The sequence below is a fragment of the Geotrypetes seraphini genome, chromosome 2 (assembly GCF_902459505.1).
Source record: "Geotrypetes seraphini chromosome 2, aGeoSer1.1, whole genome shotgun sequence".
Taxonomy (NCBI): domain Eukaryota; kingdom Metazoa; phylum Chordata; class Amphibia; order Gymnophiona; family Dermophiidae; genus Geotrypetes; species Geotrypetes seraphini.
The window spans coordinates 472819466-472842133 of record NC_047085.1 but is presented as its reverse complement, the minus strand read 5'-3'; the positions used below and the strand labels follow the sequence as shown (position 1 = coordinate 472842133).

Below are 22668 nucleotides of genomic sequence, written 5' to 3'. Positions count from 1 at the left end.
GCGGGGCAAGAGGGCTTGGGCTCCATCTTGCCCCAATAGTGTCAGGCAGTTTGCAGGTGCTGCGGGGCAAGAGGGCTTGGGCTCCCTCTTGCCCCGAACGTAATCGGGGGGTGCCGCAGGGCAAGAGGGCTTGGGCTCCCTCTTGCCCCGATGCTGTCGGGGAGTCGGCGGGGCAAGAGAGCTTGGGCTCCCGCTTGCCCCGAACATAATCTGGGGGTGCCGCGGGGCAAGAGGGCTTGGGCAGATGTGTGTGTGGGGGGGTGATGTATTGCGGCAGGAGAGATGCCTCATCACCCCTATCGCGATGCCATCACTCCTCTACCCTCTTGCCCAGATGTGTGGGGGGGGGGTGATGTATTGCGGCAAGAGAGATGCCTCATCTCCCCTACTGCGATGCCATCACTCCTCTACCCTCTTGCCCAGATGTGTGTGGGGGGGTGATGTATTGCGGCAAGAGAGATGCCTCATCTCCCCTACTGCGATGCCATCACTCCTCTACCCTCTTGCCCAGATGTGTGTGGGGGGGTGATGTATTGCGGCAAGAGAGATGCCTCATCTCCCCTACCGCGATGCCATCACTCCTCTACCCTCTTGCCCAGATGTGTGTGGGGGGGGGTGATGTATTGCGGCAAGAGAGATGCCTCATCTCCCCTACCGCGATGCCATCACTCCTCTACTCGAACTGCCGCGACCCGCGGCAGGAGAGATAGGGCATCTCTTCTGCTGCGGGTCGCGGCAGTTCGGGTAGAGGAGTGATGGCATTGCAGTAGGGGAGATGAGGCATCTCTCCTGCCGCGATCATTGCTGTAGGGGGTAGGCAGGTTGCTGGGGCCGCTGAGCTGATCGCAGCAGCCACCATCAGCTCAGCGGCCCCTTTTTCGGCACTTAGACCTGTTTTGACTTCATCTAAGTCAAAAACGTATAAGTGCCGACTAGGCAACCTGCCTAAGGTTTTGGTTATACCTGCTGCACGCCTAGGTGTAGGTCGGCCCACCTCCTCTAAACACGCCTCTTTTCTCTCTGTGCGTTTAGTGGCAGGGGAAAGGCCTAAGCTGGTTTTAGATACGTCTAAAACCAGCTTTGGTTATGGTTTCTTGGACGATCAGGCTTTTTGATCGTCCAAGTAGCCATAAATTAAAAACGGGATTCCCAGGAAATTTTATTTACTTAATTGTTGGTTGCTAATTTTTTTAATTATTTTTATTTTTGACTTAGATTTATTCCTTAGTCCAACATGGCTGAAAGTTCAAGGATCTTACAATAAAGATGTATCATGGAAACCTGGTCATTTACCTTTCCTAAGCCAAATGGTGTCCATTATAAGACCTTTTTTGACAGGAGCTTAGCATTTCAAGCAGGTAAATTGCAATCTTTGCTTGGCAAATGCATTTATCAAGCCACGTCCTATTGTTCTTTTCGAAAATTAGTCAAGTCCTCTCTGTTTGACAAATTTATTACTTAATTGGATATTTTTAAGATTGTAATCATATTTTTAACTTTTATTGTATGATTTTATTCTTATGGTATGAATGTATTTTGCTGACTGTCCAGTTTCTTTTGGTGTAAACCGCCTAGAACTTTTGGTAATGGCGGTATAAAAGAATAAAATTATTATTATTATTATTCTCCTTGAACAGACACTAGTACATAGAGAGTTCAGGTGCTTGCTTTGGCCAGTTGACAGGCCAGGACAGGCCATTGAAGTGAAAAGTCAGTCTCGCCCACCTGTTAATTATTGATGTGTGCCCCCGATATACTGCCAGGCACTGGCCCGTCGTCAAGTCCCACTTTCTAGCTGTGTGATCAGCACTGCACGTGAATGCGGCCTCGTTTTCCAAATGGCAGAATGTGATGTAGCTTTCATGGCCTAGGGAACAAAAAGTCAATGAACACAAAAAGCGCATTCAGAGTCACAAAAACTAGCTTGGAAACAGACTGCTAGAGCTGTCAAGTTACCCAGTTATTGTAGGGAGACATTTTGCCCAGTCAAAAGGAGAGGAGCTAGGATGAGAACCTAAAATTATCCACATAGCTTAAGGGGATTGGCACTTCCAGTTAAGGCAAGGACTGCAGGGGATTTAAGCTAACCCATACCCATTTTATATATATATGCTATTCTTTTTTTAACAGTTGCTTAAGATTTCAGCTTCTAGAAATGGCTTGGATCAGAGACTTAGGGACCTTTTTGCTAAAGCTTAATGTGTACTAACGGACATACCATGTGCTAAGTGCCACATGGCCCATAAGTTTAAAATACAACATATAGCATTTAGCACACACCGATGTCTGTTAGCGTCCACTAAGCTTTAGTAGAAGGACCACTTGGTATATTACCTTTTTCCATTAACACTTCTGGGTTAAGTTAAATATTTTCCAGTGCTCTACAATAATGAAGTATTTATTTTATGTTTATCTTTAAATGAGCATGTAATATATGAGGCATTTTCCTGTACACTGAATTTTGTTCTTAAAAGAAAAAGAACATTATCCCTGTGGATCATATATGGTGTGTTCATATTTTTTTTTTCTGGTCATAGCATTTCCTTTATAAATGGAGCTCTTCTAACAATGAACAATACTAAAATGTGAAGCTTCCAGAATGGTGCATGTTATAAAAAGCCCTTGCATCTTACTACATGTAGATAAAATTATCAAACTTAAACATCACAGCTGCCTTCGTACTAAGAAATTAGATGCTCCTTAGGTGTTTCATTACATGAAAAATGGTCATACTTTCAGATTTATTGTATACAGTTGATGATGGGAAGGGGAACCTTATAAAGTACACCCTAATATCACATGCCTATTAAGTACACAAATCATTGCATTAACAGCATACACACACTCATAATGGGACTGGCTTTGTCCAAAGAATTTCATTTTTGACTCATCTGTCCATAGAACTTTATTCCAAAAGGCTTGGGAATCATCCAGATGAGTCTTTGCAAAAGGTGAGACAAGCACCGATGTTACTCTCAGATAGCAATGGTTTCTGCCTTGCTGCTCTCCCATGAATCCCCTTTGCCCAGTCTCTTTCTGGAGTCATGGACGCTTTAAATTTAATAGAATTATAATCCGCTTTAACCAAAAAGTTCTAAATGTAGTACAATCATAGTCAATGAGTATTCCAAAAAAAGAGAACGTATGCTTCTCTTACATTTAGTATTCATACCGAGGACCTCAAATAATCAAATTAATAAGATGTTATCAAATGTTTCTGAAAAAGCCAAGTCTACGCTCTGGCGTAAGGACAGAAATTTTAATGTCTTGAATCCTGGCTGGAAGAAGATTCCAGAGTTCAGCCCTTTTACCAATTAATGTTTGCGGTTCAGTGCTTTTCAACCTAAACAAAATTTTAGATGGTTTAACCAGTCACAATTCAGTAGAGGAACAAAGATTCATTGAAGGAGTATATATTGTCAAAAAGTCCTTCATACTTGTATAGCTAGAGCTAAAACCATACATAATCTTAAACATAAAAGTCAAGGTCTTGAATTTGATCCTACATACACTGGAAACCAATACTGCTCAATCACGCAATACATCATATGATCATACAATTTCCCATTCAAAGATCAACTTAGCTTGCAATCTTTGAATTAGTGTCTTCAAAAATACTCACATATACCACATTACAATAGTCCACAGTAATAAGGATCAACAATTGTACAATCTTATAGAACTGCAATTTCCGAAACCTATAGTGAATTATAAATTATTAAGATTGTTACCAAAGATGAATGATTACACAAATTGCAATAGTATCTTCAATTATACTTAGTCTTATAAATTGCTCATTACATATTTTGGGATAATCTATAATTGTTTACATTATTATGTGGGGTCATATAATTCAGGGATTTTAGCAAATTAATTACATATTTAAATAAGCACATGAATGCTTCTTTATAATTTGTTTCATTATTTAATCAATTGAGTATGGTGAGATCTTTATTAATATAGATGTAAGGAATTTTTTTTTTAAGGATTTGGTAACCGATTTTCCACATGAATATAAATGGAATAATAGTCATTATAATATAGTTTTAAATACTTAACAAGTCATAATATATGGAGTTAAAATTATAATGGAAAGAACGATGTTCTCTTCAAATAAGTATATAATTCTTAAATGTCATTTAATTCAAGTTTTTATTATACATAAATATAGTATAGTGATGTTGATGAAATTTAATTTATGGATCTTATTTTAAATGATTAAAATAGAATAGAAGAATATTTTGTTATGGATGACATATTTTCTTGAGTTATGAGGTTTTTAAACTTAATATTTTCAGAATCTTTGAATACTAATGTTTCATATAATATTGCTGTCCTCCTATAGGTTATTCGATCAATTTGGTCAATTTTGGTTAAATTCACAATGAATAAGTATTGTATTAGAATAAGATACAAAATTATCAAATTAAGCTAATCTGTTGGAGAATATATATTTTAATTACATTATATATATATATTCTTAATTTCATTTTCTTGGGAAGATATCTTATGCTCCAACTGCAACAGTTGGGGCTTAACTGATTTAGATAGATCCGCTACAAGATCCCAAATTGCATCAAGTGTTACCTCTTGGGGCTTCTTTAATATAAAGATAGGTTCTTGTAAAGAAAAACTTTCACCAACCATTGTACCCTCCTGGGTATGACTCCTCTGCTCACGGGCAATCCGCAGGGATGACGAAACCTCAGTTTCCACTGGAATCCCCTGAAACAACAGGGAATCCACATCCATGCTCCCCTCTTTGCTCCCAACGACCTCCGGGGAGAGTTCCTCACCGCCTTCCGATGGTTCCTCCACCCGAGGGGAGCTGGCGGTCTGAGGAGGAGGAGGAGGCACTCTGGCGTCGGGGCTCAAGGTGGTGTCTGGGCCCATAGAGAACGCCTCCGTCTCGCCATGGTGCGTCTCCTGCGGGCGTGCCGACGCCCCCGCAATTCCCTGCATTCGTCGGAGAAGTTCATCCATTGAACCGAAGCCGGCTGGGCCCGAACGCCGTGAGGCTCCAACTGCGCTTCGGCCCCTCCGCTTCGGCATGCTAAACTGTAAGTTTCTTGAAGAAAAACAGAAAAAGAAACGATATTGGTAGAGCTCTCTGCGACGAAGCTCTCAGCATTACAGTCCTTCCGCCATCTTGCCTTCCTCGGGCCTTATTCAATAAACCACATGCCTAATGTCTCCTCTGCTTTTTCTGCTCTTTTTAGAACCTTTACTTTGTACTTTGCGCCACATCGATGGGGTGCGGGGCCTTCGGGTCGCGGGTGAGTCCTTGAAGACGCTGGCCTTTGCGGATGATATGTTTTTAATCCTGACCAATCCTGAGGTCTCTTTGCCCCTCGCATTAGATCTTATTTCTGAATTTGGTTTTCATTCCGGCCTCTCCCTGAATCTTGATAAATCTTTGGCTTTGCCTTCATGCCCGGCAGTTCGCACATCTTGGTGGGGTTCCTTCCCTTTGCGGTGGGCGGAGTCTGAGCTTCGCTATTTAGGGGTCCACATTCCTACGGATCTCACCCGCCTCTACTCTTTAAATGTTAGTTCTCTGTTTTCCACCTTTGGGACGCGGTTGCAGCTGTGGCGGGGTCTCCCCTTTCTTTGTTGGGCTGGGTGAGTCTCTATAATATGCTTGTTGTACCGCAGTGGCTGTATGTTTTTCAGGTTCTTCCCCTTTATCTGTCCCTCCATGATGAAAAGCGTCTTGAGCGCATGGTGCAACGGTTCCTCTGGATGGGCAAGCGTGCTCGCCTTCCCTATCGGAGGGCGGCCTCCCCTTAGTATAAGGGTGGTTTGGGGTTGTTGAATATTCGTTTCTCAACAATTGCTTGTGGCATGCGCCACATCAATGATCTTTTTAGCGGCACCTCCACGTTTACTAACACTTCCTTGGAACTTTCTTGCTTTACTTCTACCCACTTTAGTGCGTTTCTTCACTCTTCTTTGCTTTCCAAATGGGAATCTGTGCCCAGTGCGTTGTTGCATTGCCCTCTCCGTCGGGCCTGGCACTGGGTTTGTAGGTTTCATTCCCTTAGCTCTACGGTCTCTCCCTTTTTACCATTGCGCTATAGTGCATGTTTTCCTCCTGGGGTGGACAGTGCTAGCTTTGTGCGTTGGGAAGCAAAGGGGATTCGTTTCTTGTTTCATTTGGTTGATGATGAGGGTCTGATCAAACCCTTTGACCTGCTTTGCGAGGAATTTGCTCTTCCTCATACAGATGTCTATGCCCACCTTCAGATTCGCCATTACATTTCCTCCTTGTCGAGTACTCATCTTTCGGCCTCCTGTCAGGAATTGTTGATGGAGGCCTTTACATTTGGTTCCCAACTGAAATTTCACCATAGACATCTGAAGGACGAATCCCCTATGCTTGATTGTCTCCGATTACGGGATACTTGGGTGGGGGATTTGAATATGGAATTCTCTGATGAAGTAATTTTGAATGCAGTCAAAAAGCTACCTTTGTATAGTAAATATGCAATTTTGTGGGAATAACACTACAAATTGACTCTCCGCCTGTATGTTTCTCCTCGGAGAGCTTTCCTGGCAGGGCTCTGCTCGACTGCGGACTGCCGGCACTGTGGTGCTCCAGACGCAGGTCTTGGCCACATGTTTTGGTCTTGTCCATCAATACAGACTTTTTGGGACCCTGTCTTTCTTTTTGTAGATACCACCTGGAACATTACAGTTCAGAGATCTGCCTTGGTGTTATTTGGCACCTCCTTGCATTTTCATCCCCGTCGGCCCGGGGCCTCCGCATTCCTTCGTTGGACTGCAGTGATTGCTATCAAATGCATTTTGCTTAAGTGGATGGAAGCAATGTGTAGCGGCGACGAAAAGGGAGAACAGAATGCTGGGAATGATTAAGAAGAGCAATCACGAACAGATCGGAGAAGGTTATCATGCTGCTGTACCGGGCCATGGTGCACCCTCACTGGAGTACTGCGTCCAGCACTGGTCGCCGTACATGAAGATGGAAAGGGTCCGGAGAAGAGCGACTAAAATGGCAAAGGGGTTGGAGGAGTTGCCATACAGTGAGAGATTGGAGAAACTGGGCCTCTTCTCCCTTGAAAAGAGAAGCCTGAGAGGGGACATGATAGAATCATTCAAGATACTGAAGGGAATAGACTTAGTAGATAAAGACAGGTTGTTCACCCTCTCCAAAGTAGGGAGCACGAGAGGGAACTTTCTAAAGTTAAAAGGGGATAGATTCCGTACAAACGTAAGAAAGTTCTTCTTCACCCAGAGAGTGGTGGAAAGCTGGAACACTCTTCCGGAGGCTGTTATAGGGGAAAACACCCTCCAGGGATTTAAGACAAAGTTGGACGGGTTCCTGTTGAACCGGAACGTATGCAGGTAGGGCTTGTCTCAGGGCACTGGTCTTTGACCTGGAGGTCACTGCGGGAGCAGACTGCTGGCCACGATGGGCCACTGGTCTGAACCAGCAGCGGCAAATTCTTATGTTCTTATCTTAAAAGAGAAAAAAAGAAAAGATATAAATTAGATGAATAGCAGAGTAATAGGAAGGGTGGGGTTTTTTTTGCCTATGATCTGACTGGGAGCGAGTGAATTGATCACGTTTAAAACCCAGCTAGGTTAACTGCTCCATATTCTGAGGCTTTTTCACCCCCTTAGAATTATAACAACACGGATTGATTGAAGTAATATCATGTAAAGAACAAAGAAAAAAATCTCAGTAGTACATAATTCCATGGTGGGTTTTTTCCAGAAACTATCCAACCATGGGTCTATAAAGAACAGCAATCTTGATAATATGTAGATTTCTTCAAGTGGATCTTTAATAACTTGTATCTTGTTCGCCAGATCGCTACTGATCTTCATTGCAGGCAAAATGGGTTTTTTAAATTATATTGCTGAATATACGAATTAAGAACATAAGAATTGCCGCTGCTGGGTCAGACCAGTGGTCCATCGTGGACAGCATTCCGCTCCCACTTTTACGATTTGTAATGTATTGTTTTTAAATATTCACATTACCGGTATCTCAAATAAACTTTTCCTGCATCATCCAGACTACTTTTTTTTTTTCTTTGCTGTTCTTTAAATGACCCACAGTTGGATATTTTCAGACCTCGCCCTTTTTCTTTGACTTGTTATTTTATTTGTGGGGATCTCGTTCCATTTTTGGGGGATGTTTCAGACACTACAATCTGAACATTTAGCTATAATTTATGGGAAAAAGAAGAAAAGAGCATAAAAAAAACTAGCAGCTCTAGAGCCCGCCCATCTTTTCTTCCAAGAAAACACAGTCTGCCACAAATTGTATTTCCTAAAAATAAACAAAATATGGGTTTCAGGAGCTAAGACACTTCTTCCTCCCCGTGAAGCTTTATTACCCCATCCCCCAGCCTCAAAGAGGGGAATACACTTCTCCCTCCGTATTCACTATGATAGGGGATTAACAGAACCGCAAATACAGAAAAACCGTGAATAACTTTTTCATATGTTATTCGCTGTTTTCTATTAAAAACCATCGTGAATATGGTGAAACCGGGAATAACATGGTGGGAGACCTGACCTGTTCCTGAAGGAGAGGCAAAACACGGTGAAGAAAGTGCTGGGAATCAGCGATTTTCTCTGTAAACGCTTGGAATCAGAGATTTCTCTATGCAAGCTGACGTAATTTGGGGGGAGGAGCCAGTAAGCTAAAAACTGTGAATAATCAAACCGCGATTGCTGAAACCGCAAATACGGAGGGAGAAGTGTAATTACTAAAAAGCACCACCCCTCTTTTGAAAAAACCCGACCTCGACCTTTCCACTCCAAACAGCTATCGCCCAATAGCAAATATCCCTCTCCTAACCAAGATGCTCGAGTCCATCATATCGACTCAACTCTCATCCTATCTAGAGAAATTCTCCATCCTCTTACCCTACCAATACGGCTTTCGTCCCAATTTCAGCACCAAATCCCTACTAACCTCTCTAATCTCTAAGGTCCAACAACTTCACTCCCGCAACAAATTCGCTGTCCTCTTGCAATTTGACCTCTCCGCCGCTTTCGACGTTGTCCATCACGACATTCTACTCTACCAACTTTCCGAGATTGGCATCACCTCCACCGTCCTTGAATGGTTCTCAAAATTCCTTCGCTCCCGCTCCTACATTGTCAACATGAATGGTACCTCCTCTTCCCCCTGGACACCAATCTGTGGAGTCCCGCAAGGTTAACCTCTTTCTCCTATCCTCTTCAACATCTATATGTCCTCCCTAAAACTCCTCCATCTATCCCCCCTTGAAACAATTTACACATATGCTGATGACATCCTCGTCCTTCTCGAGACCGACTCGAACCTCACCGATCTCCCACTGAATATATCCTCCTGTATCTTAAACCTCCAATCTTGGGCCCACTCCGTCCAAATGAAATTGAACGAATCCAAGACAAAACTACTTTGGCTTGGCCCAAAATTAGCCCAGCTACCCCCCTCAATCCCACTACTTTCCGGCTCCTCTCTGCAGCTCGAATTCTCCAATAAGGTCCTAGGCGTCATCATTGATTCTACACTGTCCTTCAACGATCACCTCAACTCCCTTGTAAAAAAATGCTATTTCAGCCTTCACATGCTGAGATCAGTAAGATCCTGCTTCCATCAAAATCACTTTGCCATTCTCGTCCAATCCATCATCCTCTCCAGACTGGACTATTGCAATTCCATCTTCATATGCCTAACGAAGAAAAACCTCCACAGACTCCAGCGGATCCAAAACGCCGCAGCCAAACTTATCTTTTCTAAAAGTAAATTCGATCACGTCTCACCTCTCCTTTCCAAGCTCCACTGGCTTCCAATAACTTCCAAAGTCCGCTTCAAATGCATCAGCCTAACCTTCAAGATCCTCCACGGCATCCTTCCTCCACCTGTCCCTGACCGAGCACATAAACTCGGTGACTAAAAAATGCTTCTTCATCCTTTGGAAACTGAAAACCATAAAAAAATACTTCGACCCGCTATCCTTCAGAATATTGGTACAATCACTGATTTTATCCACCCTGGACTACTGTAACATTGTCTACTTGGGAATATCTAAAAAAAATGTGAGAAAACTGAGAATAGTTCAAAATACGGCCATCCGTCTAATATTCGGACTAAAGAAGAGCGATCATGTTAGTCCATTCTACAAACTCCTTCATTGGTTACCAATTGAAGCACGAATTCTATTCAAATTCTCCTGCCTCTGCTATAAACTAATCTGGGGACTGGCCCCCAGCTACCTACTACCTCACTTCCAATTCCACTCCTCTATTAGGCCTACCAGAAACCGTAACCTCTTTACCTACCCAAATATCATAGGCTGTAGATATCGCACCTTCTTTGATAGAACATTCAAATTCCAAGCAGGTAGACTGCAAACTTGGACAGGCTACTTCACTTATGCCGCCAGAGAATCATATAGTATCTTTAGGAAAGAACTAAAAACCACATTGTTTAAGAAATTTATAACCTAACCAGACTTCTCCCCTAAAATCGGAGCCTCCTCCCATCCCAAGGAGTCCGTCTACCCTCTTCTGCCAAAATTTCTATCTTTAATTGTTACCAGTTTTTCCCACTGGTGCCCGTCCTTCATTCAAATGTACCAAGTTAACAACTTACTTCTCATCAACATGTTATCTTTTTCACCTTCGCAGCCTTGCACCTTTGTAACTCAAAGCGCAATCTCCTTTCTCTTCTCCTACTTATGCTCTGAATATCGTCGACTGTATAATGCTACTCATTGTGAAACCATATAATACACAGCCCTGTAACTCTCCTGTTACTATCACTTGATGTTCAATGCTGTACTCTGTAATTCGCTGTTTGTACAGTTTCTCTTCATTGTAAACCGCCTAGAAGTCGCAAGATTTTTGGCGGTATATAAGAATAAAGTTATTATTATTATTATTAATTCCTCTATCCTGGAATGCCTCGAATCTTAGTTCCTCCAGACCTACCCAAAAATCGAAACTTTCCTTCCCCTCATTAAAAGGCATCTCCCACCCAGGAAAACTGGGGACTTCCCTCCTCTTCAGACTCACCGAGCTCTGGAACAACCTCACCTCCCCCCTTCGGAACCTGAGTGCTCTCCAACCCTTCCGCAAACACCTGAAAACCTGGCTTTTCTCTAAAATCTAATCTCTCCCCCCCTCTCACATCCTAACTCTCTAACACTCTTCTCCCCTCCGATCTTCATCTAACCCTTTCCCTGGAGTTCCTTTCTTATTACAGTCCCTGTAAACCGTGCCGAGCTCCACGACCATGGAGATGGTGCAGTATAAAAACCTAAGGTTTAGTTTAGTTTAGTTTAGTTTAACAGGGCTCATCTGTACTCCAGTTCAATAGGTTCAATGGGTAAAAAAAAAACTACCTCAGGGAAGAAAATCTGGTCCCAAACATTTCTGAAATTCTTGCCTAATTTGAGAAAGCACCATCCAAGATGTGATGTTTTTATTGTTTGGTTATGAAAAGATGGGCTGGGTCCCAACCAGCCATGGTTTCCAGGCCACATATAAGAAATGTATATTCTTCTCTGTAAAAACCATATTCAAGTTTCAAGTTTATTAAAAATTTGTTTGATCGCTTTACATAGAATTCCAAGTGATTTACAATAAAATAAAGGGGAAACGAGTAATCATATAAAATCCTGACACCAATTACAAACTGAAACATGAGGAAATGGAAGAAATACACTTTAAAAGAGGAGAAACAAATAAGGGTAACACGAGTGGGAGGGGGAAGAACATATTGAAAGGAAAGAGAGGGTTAATGAGTCAGTGTTATATAAAAGTATCCGAGTTAGGATACTAAGGCATCTTTAAAAAGAAAGCACTTTAGAGATCCTTTGAATTTATCTATACTTTTTTCATCTCTTAAAAAGGCAGGAAGCGAATTCTATGTAATTGGTGCTGTTCTTTAATGACCCGCGGTTGGATATTTTCAGACCTAGCACCATTTCTTTGACTTGGTATTTTACTTGTGGGGACCTGGTTCCATTTTGGGGGGGAACAATGTATTACGATGTGTATTACAGTGTGTATTAATTACTTTCAAAGAGGGTACTGTCAATATATTTTGAGATACAGAATGTAGTTTTGACCTTTCGATTGCCTTGCTATGTTCTTCTTTTTTCAATCTCATTGTATGTAATTCATCTATTTATTGTGAACCGCCTAGAACTCCCTGGGTATGGCGGTATACAAAAAAAAAATTATTATTATTATTATTATTAGTGTGCGGGATGAAGTGTGTGGTATGAGAAGTTATCTATGAAACTAGGGAGCATTTGTTATTTGGGCTTTAAAAGTTAAGAACGCTATTTAATACGTAATTCTGTGTGAGATAGGTAGCCAGTGAGCTTTTTGTAGAAGAGGGGTGGCGTGGTCAAATTTCCTGGAATTGAGGATAATCTTAATGGCGGTATTTTGAATTATTTGTAAGAGTCGGATTTCTTTCTGTGTGACGACCTTAAATAGAGAATGATAACAGTTGAGTTTCGATATTATAAGTGAGTGGATCAAACTATTAAGCAATGTGCGGTCAAGGCAGCTTGCCAAAGAAAGGATCATTCGTAATTTAAAGAAGCAGTTTTTGACCACGGCACTTTTTTGATCATGAAAGTTCAATTTTTGATCGATTATGACTCTTAATATTTTTATAGCTGGGACAATTTTAAGTAGGATATTATCAAAGCAAATTGGTGAGTGTAATTAAATGCCAAAGATTTCAAAACTAAAAAAGATAGTTTTTCCCAAGGATTTTATTAGAAACTAGTCTTTAAGGCCGTTACATTAACGGGTGCTAGAACATATGTGTGTGTGTCTGTCTTTATTTCTTTCTCTCTCTCTCCTTAGCCGCTTTTTTTCTTTCTGCCTTTCTTTTTCCTTGGCTGTCCATCACCACCCCTTGCCTGCTCCCCCTGTCCATTTTCCCTTCCTTTTACCTCCCCTGTGTCCACCACCACCCCTTCACTGCTCTCCTTATGCAGCAGAAGCCCTTCTCCCTTTGTTTTACCTCCCCCCTGTCCAACATTAGTCCTCCGTTCCTTTTCTTCAACCCCCTGTCCATCAGCATCTCTTTCGTTCTCCTCCTGTGCAACAGGTGCTAGAGTAGACGACTGGTTTTTTTTTTCCTTTCTCTCTCTGTGCTTGGATGCTGTCTGTCTGTCTGTCATTCTTTCTGTCTGTGTCTCTGTCTTGCACCATGCCTGCCTATCTCTCTGTGGCCCCCTTCTCTTCCCCGGCATGATTGGTGTGTGCCCCCAGAACACCCTTCCCCCCAAAGCAGCCCCATTTCCCAATGCCCCTGCCCCCTTGCCTGCCTGCTCCGTGGCCCCTTTCTGTTTCCCCCCTATGATTGCTGTCTGGCCCAGGAAACCCCTCACCCCAAAGTAGCCCCCTTTCCCTCTCCCCTTGTTGAGCCATGCCTGCCTGTTCTGTGATCCCCTGCCCGACTGCTATGTGCCCCCAGCACACCCCTACCCCCAAAGCAGCCCCTTTCCCTCTTCCCCTGCTTGCCTGCCATGCCTGCCTGCTCCCTGTGCATCAGCATCAGCATTTCCCTCCCCCTCACCTGTTCCTTCGTAGCAGCATGGAGATAAAACGGCTCCCTTAGTTCTTTGCTGGATTTTTTTTTAAGTTTAAAGATGCCTACGCGGCTCCTCTCACGATCCGGCCTGCGTCGGAAGCCTTCTCTGACACAGGCCGGGATCGTGAGAGGAGCCACGGCGGCAGTTTTAAACTTAAAAAAAAAAATGCAGCGAACTAAGGGAGCCGTTTTCAAAGCCGCCGCCGCGGCTCCTCTCATGAGCTGCACTTATATTATGTCGGAAGATGAGAGAGGAGCCGCGGCGACGGCGGCAGATTTCAAATTAAAATAATTTATGCGGCCAGCCGGCTCCCTCGAAACCCTCCCCCCCTTTCCCTTCCCGCGGTCCGTCTGGCTGCGTTGTTCTCTCCCTCATTCTCAAACCGTCCGTGCCAGCTGAATGGGAGTGGGGGGGACTCAGCACCGGCTGGGCGACTCGAGCCGCCGGCCCCCAGGAGCTAGAGGCCGACGGCGGACATGGCTTGCGTTGCCGAGTTTGGTGACGTACAACCCGCGCATGCGCACTAAAAAAAACCCGACAGATCAGGGAACACGTTTTTTTTAGTGCGCATGCGCGGCCTAGCATTTTATTATATTAGATATAGTATGTCCAATTTTGCTGAGGTTCAAGAGTCAGAGGGATAAGAATATTAGAAAACATTTCTTTGGAGAGTTTTTCTATTCTGGGGATTTTATAGCATTTGGGGGACGGGGTTCATTTATATTGTAAATTGCATGACTTTTGTAGTTGTACTGTTGCATTGAATGGCTGGAGGGTTTTTCCCTTCTGTTGACATCAATAAAAATTGTTATATATAAAGAATATTAGAAAACAGAAATGTATTTATTGTATGTAGTTTATAAAATATAAAATCACACTTGGCTATGTTATTGTTCAGACAGTAAATTCTGATAGAAGGTGGGCTACAGGTTGCATCCAGGACTGGTGTAAGGATATTAGATGACCTAGGCCAGTGGTCTTCATTAAGCTGTGGCCATTTTGGATTCTAATGATCTGAAAGAGAGCTGCCAAGTATCTTCCCATGCGGGGCCATGACACTGTTGACCAGTGCGTATCAGTGATTTCCATCCCCACCAATCCAATGGTTAGTGCAGCAGCCTGAGAACCTGGGGAACTGGGTTCAATTCCTGTGACTCTGGGCAATTCACTTAACTCTCAGGTGTAAAACAAGTACCTGTATATAATACTGTATGTAAACTGCTTTGATTGTAAGTCCCATGCCATTCCATTCTCATTGGGGAGTGGATATCCTCAAGTTCGTGAGCATTATATAACAAGTACTCTAAATCGTACTGTGTTTTGGACCCATGTCCCCCAGAAATTATGAAAGCAGCTCCATTAGACTTTAAAACTATCTTTGCTGAATTATTTAACCGATAACTTAAAAAAATGGAAAATTCCTCACTAATAACGGTCATATCATAATAACCTCAATTCCAAAGAATCGTAAAGAATCATCAGCATTAGTAACCAACTACAGACCAATAGCATCCATCCTTTTATTGTAAAAATCATGGAAGGATTGGTACATGCCCAATTGATGGAATATACCTTGATCAGTTCTCTCACCTACATGAAACTCAATCTGGTTTCAGACTTTTGTTTAATACTGAGACAGTAATTGCGGCTATCTTGGATAATTTATGGTTCTTGTTTGGTAAGGGCCTTAATGCCCTTGACATGCAATTCGATATGAGCTCTGCCTTTGACTTAGTGGACTATGGGAAACTGTTACTATGCTTAGATGCAATTGGTATCAGAGAAGAAGTGTTAGACTGGTTTCAAGGCTTCCTTATGTCCCACACCTATCAAGTACTTTTTAATTACGATCTCTCTGATACCTGGAGCAATCCATCTGGTGTGCCGCAAGGGTCACCATTGTCCCCACTGCTTTTCAATGTTTACATGTCGTCATTAGGTGCACAACTAATCCAGCTGGGAATAAAATTATTTAGTTATGCAGATGACTTTACAATCATTATCCCATTCGCTACCTCTTTCGGAAGTCACTCCTAAGGCAACAGAAGTACTAAACTCGATGGAGCAATAGATGACTGAATTCAAACTGAAGCTTAATTCAGAAAAAACAAAATTTTTTGTTTCTTCGCCACACCCACTTGACACTAAAACATCACTGTGCATCAATAAATGTAGTTATCCCATCGAACCCACTATGAAGATATTGGGTGTAACATTGGACCAGAGTCTAACCATGGAAGACCAGGTGGACTCCTTAGTTAGAAAGGTTTTTTTTACTCTCTGGAAGCTTCGGTCCATTAAAGCATATTTCGATGTCTCATCATTTAGAATCTTAGTACAATCCCTTATACTGAGTCAACTAGATTATTGCAATATCGCCTACCTGGCAATTTCCCAGAAGAATATGCGGCGATTACAATTGGTGCAAAATGCAGCAGTCAAGCTAATTTTTGAGTTGAAGAAGTTCGATCATATAACACCTTCCTACCAACTTCTACATTGGCTACCAATGGAGGCACGCGTGAAGTTTAAGTTCGGATGCTTTTGCTTTAAGGCACTATTCGGTTTAGCCCCTAAATATATAACTGACTTCTTCTCTTTCTCAAACAACAGACATAAGAGAAGCTCACACTCGAATTTTGTTTCCCCACCAGTTAAAGGATGTAAATTTAAAAAACACCATCAACATCTTCTCTCACATCAAGCGGCATTATGGGGCAAAGAGCTGGAACAATTGCTCACGCCTACTACTTATGGGGAATTTAGGAAACACCTAAAAACATACCTGTTCCTGAAGTATTTAGGCAACTAACCTGTACAATCCTACTCCACAATAACTGATCTCTAGCGCTATTAATAACTAGCTTCTAACCTTGTTAATTCTAATTAATTTGTAACATCTTTTAACCATTGTAAACCGCATAGAACTTCACGGTCCTGCGGTATATAAACTGTTATTATTATTATTATTAATTTCCAAATACATTCACTTTTGTCTAGTGAAAAATGCCTTGTCTTTCAAGCATTTGGCTCTTCCCTCCACCCCCAATCCACTTTCCTCTTTCAGGCCAAAGCCTGGGTAAAGAATAGTAGCACAAAAAAGAACAAAAAACAGAAAGACAATGGGGGCTGCCTCAGAGGTCTCTGGGGGCCACCACCGACACCCCCCCCTCCAAGTCTTGCATTGAAGAACACTACTGTAGGCAAACCTTTAGAATTATGTCCCCATTAATCTTTAGGCCTCTTGACTGCCCTCCCCTCCCCCCCCAAAAAAAAAATCATGATCTCCCCGAAACTACCCCTCCCAGAATAAGCTGAGTAAATGGGTAATTTGAAAACTTCCTACCCTCCCTGGTAGTAAAAGTACCTCCTGTTTCTTTGAGTTTGTGTGGTTGTCTGGATCTGCTTTGCTTTGATTGCAACTGCTCTTCGGCATCCTCCCCCACCCCCCACCCCAACCCCCAAGTGCTGCCCTAGGCGACTGCCTTGTCTTGACATACTGGGCTGACACAACCATTAGGCAAGACTGCTGGTTCTCCACCAACTATTTTATTTGTGAAATCAGTCTCTGAGCAATACGGCATCTACTACTACTACTATTAATTATTTCTATAACGCTACCAGACATACAGGAGTCACAAAGAAGACGGTCCCTGCTCAAAAGAACTTACAATCTAAACAGACAAGACAAACAGGATGTCATGGATATTGTTAAGTGGAAAGATTAATCTGCTTGCTAGGTTGGTGGGCAGTGGGGAGTAGGGTTATGGATTGAAGGCTATATCAAAAAGGTGGGTTTTCAGTCTGCTTTTAAATAAGGTAAGGGAGAGGGCTTGGTAGACAAACTCGGGTAATTTATTCCAGGCATAGGGGGCAGCTAGATGAAAGGAATGAAGTCTGGAATTGGCAGTGAAGGAGAAGAGTACAGCTAAGAGCAGCTTATCGATTTCAGTCTTGGTGTGGAAATCGATCTGAAATCCATATTCAGCCTTGTTGCGGTTTCAGCCAAAAAAAACACTGGTGCTATTTTTGGCTGAAACCATAACTTTATACTGGGTTCTATAGTTCTCCCCAAACAGGAGCAGCACCCATTCCTTCCATGCTCCCTTCCAAGACTCACCCAAAGGCCCCTCAGACCTACTGTACTACTGCTGGTGATTCAGCGGTTAATCCAAATCGGGGCATGAACAATCCCTAGGTCGCTCCTGCCCACACCATCTCCAATGCTAAAATGGTGTCAGGACCTCCAATAGCAGTCTCACGAGATTGCTATTAGAGGACCTCCAGCAGCAGCCATTTTGAGACTGGAATCGCTCTTGTCCTGACTAGCCACTAGGCCCACGTGGCCACCTTCTGTTTGGGCAGAGGTGTAGGGGCTGTTCCTGTTAGGGGGCTGAGCCCTAGGGTCCATTTTCCGAGTGAATTTTGGCTGCAGATTCAGTATCAAACTGGAAAAAAAAACCTAAAGCATCTCTCCACACATTATACATTCTAAAAGCAGGAAGATTAGAGTTTTAGGGGATTCAAGACACTGCTTTCCTCTGCAGTGTCATCATACTTGTAGTCCCTATGGTAATCAAGTATTACTGATAAATTGTTCCAGAGGGATCATGGGTAAATGAGACCAGACATCCAAAATGTATTTGCATGAAAAGAAACCCCTTGTGCTGAACATAAACATATGGTTTTGCTAGATATGTGTCCATTAATCACCCATATGGTCTGTCTCACAAGCTCCCCCGTTCCAGATTGAACACCAATATTGTAGCCTTAAAGTTCTATTGTCCGCACACACAAGTTCCTCTGGCCACAGAGATGATAAACAACTTGGCAATGAAGGGTTAAACCGAAGCGGTCGGCCTATGAAGGCAGGTGTGCCAAAAGGTCTGAGAAGGGAAAGCCAGGAATCAGAAGATTGTTTGTGATGCATGGATGAGCAAGAAGAAAGTGAGAGGCAGGCAGGAGTGAGCCGAGAGTCCAGATAGTGGAAAACAGTCACAGGAAAAAAAAAAAAATAGAGGAGCAAAGGGAAAAGAGGGAATGAAGGGAGGAAGGTAAGAGCACTGAATAAAGGAAACAAGGGATGAGAAGGCAGATTAAAGGAGAATCCAGGACAGGTAAAGGTAAAGAAAGTGAGAGGGGCACAGAGTAGAAAAGGAGAGAGGCAGTAAAAGATCTTGATTTTAAATATTTTCTCCACAAAACCGGAATGAAGTCCGACTCACCCTGCAGGATCCCACAGCACTGGTTGTCCGCAGTGCGCCAGACTCTGGCTGTGCAGTCCTCGCTGGCTGTCAGCAGGTGGCGCCCATCTGGGCTCAGGCTCAGCCAGTTGATGCCCCCACAGTGGTCCGCACAGACTTTGCAGGAGGCGGCACAGGTGGAGCTGCCACTCCCCATCCTCCAGAGCCCAGCATGGGCTGCAGCAGCAGCACTCATGGGCTTCCTGATGTCTCAGAACGGGCCACCATTTCCATATCTTCAATGTGCAGCTAAGCCCCAATGGCACCTACAAGGCAAAGGCAAAGGCAAACGGGGAAATCAGGGAGGCCAACTTTTCAAAAATGATCGGGGCAAAACAGCCAGTATCGAGCGAATTCCTTCACAGTGTCCAGAGATGAGTGATTTGTTTTGTGTTTGTCACTTTCCAATCATGACATGGATAAGGCAGACTAGATGGGCTATATGGGGGGTTTTTTGCCTTCATTTTTCTCTGTTTCTATTTTGAAGTGTCGGTACCCCATACTTGGAGGTGCTAATTTACAGGACAAGCTCAAGTGACTGTGGCACCCTAAGATAACATTTGCAGTGGTGTTCCCCCACCCCCAATCTGGTATCTCTTGTCTCCACTCCCCACCCCCTACTGTGATCTGGTACCTCTCCCTTTCTCTGAAGTCCCCTTCTCCTGCTAGACCAATGATCTCAAACTCACGGCCCAGAGCCACATGAGGTCCACCAGGTACTATTTTGAGGCCCTCAGTATATTAATCATAATCACAAAAGTAAAATAAAACAGTTTCTTGATCATATGTCTCTTTAGCTATAAATTACAATATTATTATTAAGACTTAGCCAAAAGGAAAGATTTATAAACTTTAATGAGTTTCACCTTATGCAAAACTGTCATTTCTTTAATAAGACATTAACTATTTTTTTCTGAGGCCCTCCAAGTACCTACAAATCCAAAATGTGGCCCTGCAAAGGGTTGGAGTTTGAGACCACTGTGCTAGACCAGGTGAGGCAGTGAGTGATTCAGGGTAGAGAGTTGCATGGGGACAACAATCCCACCCATCCCCGCCAGGATCCTCTTCATCCCCACCCGTCCCTACCAGGATCTTCTCTGTCCCCACCCGTCCCCGTCAGGATCCTCTCCGTCCCCACCCGTCCCCGTCAGGATCCTCTCCGTCCCCACCCGTCCCTGCCAGGATCCTCTCCATCCCCACCCGTCCCTGTCAGGATCCTCTCCATCCCCACCCATCCCCGCAAGGAATTACCTCCATCCCCGCCCGTCCCCATAAAAATCAGCAATTATTTTTGACAGGATCATCAATTCCACAGTTTCTTTTGTGTTTGTGCTGCTGTTTTCCTTGTGGAATCTCTTTGGTGGAACCCTTTTTTTGTTTTCTGTTCAGGTAATTAACTTATAAACCCCCTCTTTTACTAAGGCTGACGTATCCATTATATTATATGGACGAACCCTGCTTCCAAAGCCTTCCATCCCCATGGGAGTCCCTTGGGAGTCCCATGGGTTAGGGGGGGATTCCCGCAGGATTCCCGCAATCCCCATTCCCGTGCAAATCTCTAATTCAGGGTGCTGCCGACATAGGGTGCCAAAATCCCTCTGGCATCTAGCCCTTTAGCAGTCTAAAGGTAGACCAAACTGGGAAGTGCCTTTTATTACTGGCACCCCCCTGCCTCACCTGGTCCATCTGTTGACCCGGCTCTACCAGCAAAGTAAAGGGAATTTGCTCAATACTAGAGATGCTCAAGCCTCCTCTCTGTCAACTGAGCAAGCTTCTAGGAGGGTGGTGGTCCCAGGGGCCACCCACCCTTCCCCTCTGCTCCACAGTGTAACATGCAGTCTCATTTAAGATGAGCTAGGAGCTATGAACCTTTGGCGCCTCTCTCGCTGATTCAGCATCTCTTTAAACTCTCATGCAAAATCGTGCTACAAGCACGATTAATCGGGTAGGTTTGGTTTTATTCTGCAATAAGTTTTTTTTTTTTGGTTTTTTTTTTTGGGGGGGGGTTCAATCTTACGGTTCTTTTCTTAAGCTCATCTCAGCTCCTTCGGCAGTACTTCGCACACCTCGCATCCTCGGGCAGCGGGGAGGCTGGGGGCGAGCGATGCCTTCCAGGGAGGGGGGCGGATCATCTTTACCGCTTCGCCCGCTGTCCCGGTGCAGCAGTAACCGGCATGGTGAGAGAGAAAGAAAGAAAAAAGCCCGCACCCGGGTGCCCACACCACTTCCGATCCCCGCGCCCTCGCCTGCAGCGCCCCCTGCTGTCCAGCTCTCCCCAACGCTCGCACCCTCTCCCTGTCCTCCGGCTCCAGGGTGTTCGAGTCCCCCCCGGCGCCCCTCTCGCTTCCTCGGGTTTTTCCATTCTTTCTCAGCGCCGGCTCAGTCCGTGCGGGGGATCAGTCACACCCCTCCCCCGCGGGCTTCTTCAGGGTCCTAAACCTTGTGTACCTGGTGCTCCCTTTTGTTCCACTTCCTAGTTTTTCTGTTCTTTCCCCCCTTTCTCTCTCGCTCTTTAGTTTCGTTAGAACCAGGTGTTTTAGTTTTAAAAAGAACCCCCCTACCCTAGATCAGTTTTCAATTGGTCTTGCCCCTCTGCTGGTCAGGTTTTGAGCATGTCAGTGACTGCCGGTCCCTGCAACATATGATATTTCTAGTGCAATCTGCAAAGATAGGTAATTTAAAACAGCACAGACTGCTGAAGCTACTCCACAGTGGCAAAAAAAAAGGTAAGAACTCCGCAAGTGACATTGATCAAATTTTCCTTTCTTTGCAAACCAATGGATGTTGGAAAGAAATTATACTTAAGGGGGGTCAAAGACTTCTGTCTGTCTGCAGGCAAAATATAATAATAATGAAAAGGGATCAAAGTGGAGACCAAAACAATGAAAAGGCACATTAAGTTCAAAATGAGACCAGATCAGACCAGAGATTCCAGAAAAATACCCCCCCCAACAAAAAAAAACTAGTGCATTTCTATGATTCTAAAGACCTGCATGTGGCAAAACATTTTGGTTCATTTGGCTTTTTCTCTGATTTTTTAAACATCATTTGGGGTTTGTTTCATGAATTCCTCCTTAAGAAACCTATACTAGAACTTTATAACAAAAATCATTTGTCTATGCATTAATTTGCAGGATAATATGTGTTAAAATTTTAAGGCAAGTTAAAAACCAAATGGGTGCTAATAAATGTACAACTATCAGCTTCAGCTGCATAAACTTCAGTATACTGAATCATAGCATTCAGAAAACTGCTCTTTCCAAACTGCCTCTTTTCTGCTCTCCCAGACACAGACCCATAGGACCAACATGCATGCACACACTCAAACAATAGATGTGTAGAATTTCTTTCTTTCTCCCTCCCGCTGTCTGTGTTTCTGTCTCTCTCCTTGCCCCCATCTTTCTATCTTTTTGTCTCTCTCTCCCTGCCCCATCTATCTTTGTCTCTCTCTCCCCCTGCCCCCTTTCTTTCTGTCTCTCTCTCCCTCCCTGCCCCCTTTCTTTCTGTCTCTCTCTCCCTCCCTGCCCCCTTTCTTTCTGTCTCTCTCTCCCTCCCTGCCCCCTTTCTGTCTTGTCTTTCTGCAGATGATACCAAGATTTGTAACAGAGTAGACACCGAAGAGGGAGTGGAAAATATGAAAAAGGATCTGCAAAAGTTAGAAGAATGGTCTAATGCCTGGCAACTAAAATTCAATGCAAATAAATGCAGAGAATGCATTTGGGGATTAATAATCGGAAGGAACCGTATATGCTGGGAGGAGAGAAGCTGATATGCACGGACGGGGAGAGGGACCTTGGGGTGATAGTATCTGAAGATCTAAAGGCGAAAAAACAGTG

The 22668-nt window shown here is 43.7% G+C and overlaps 1 protein-coding gene across 5 annotated transcripts in view; it reads right to left on the bottom strand.

Annotated features, from left to right (window-relative positions):
- The window catches only part of WDR86 (WD repeat domain 86), a 63099-nt gene extending 41762 nt beyond the window's left edge, over positions 1–21337 (bottom strand). For 2 of the 5 annotated variants that reach the window (XM_033931691.1, XM_033931692.1), the window contains exons 1-3: positions 20850–21183; positions 18815–19098; positions 1726–1867 (exon numbers count right to left, since the gene is read on the bottom strand). In XM_033931691.1, the coding sequence (XP_033787582.1) occupies positions 1726–1867; positions 18815–19028 (356 nt within the window). In that variant the 5' untranslated portion in view covers positions 19029–19098; positions 20850–21183. Of the gene's footprint in view, positions 1–1725; positions 1868–18814; positions 19099–20509; positions 20600–20849; positions 21184–21280 lie in introns of those variants that run through there. The other 3 variants (XM_033931689.1, XM_033931687.1, XM_033931690.1) reach the window with 3 other exon arrangements.
- Positions 21338–22668: the final 1331 nt, after the last annotated feature.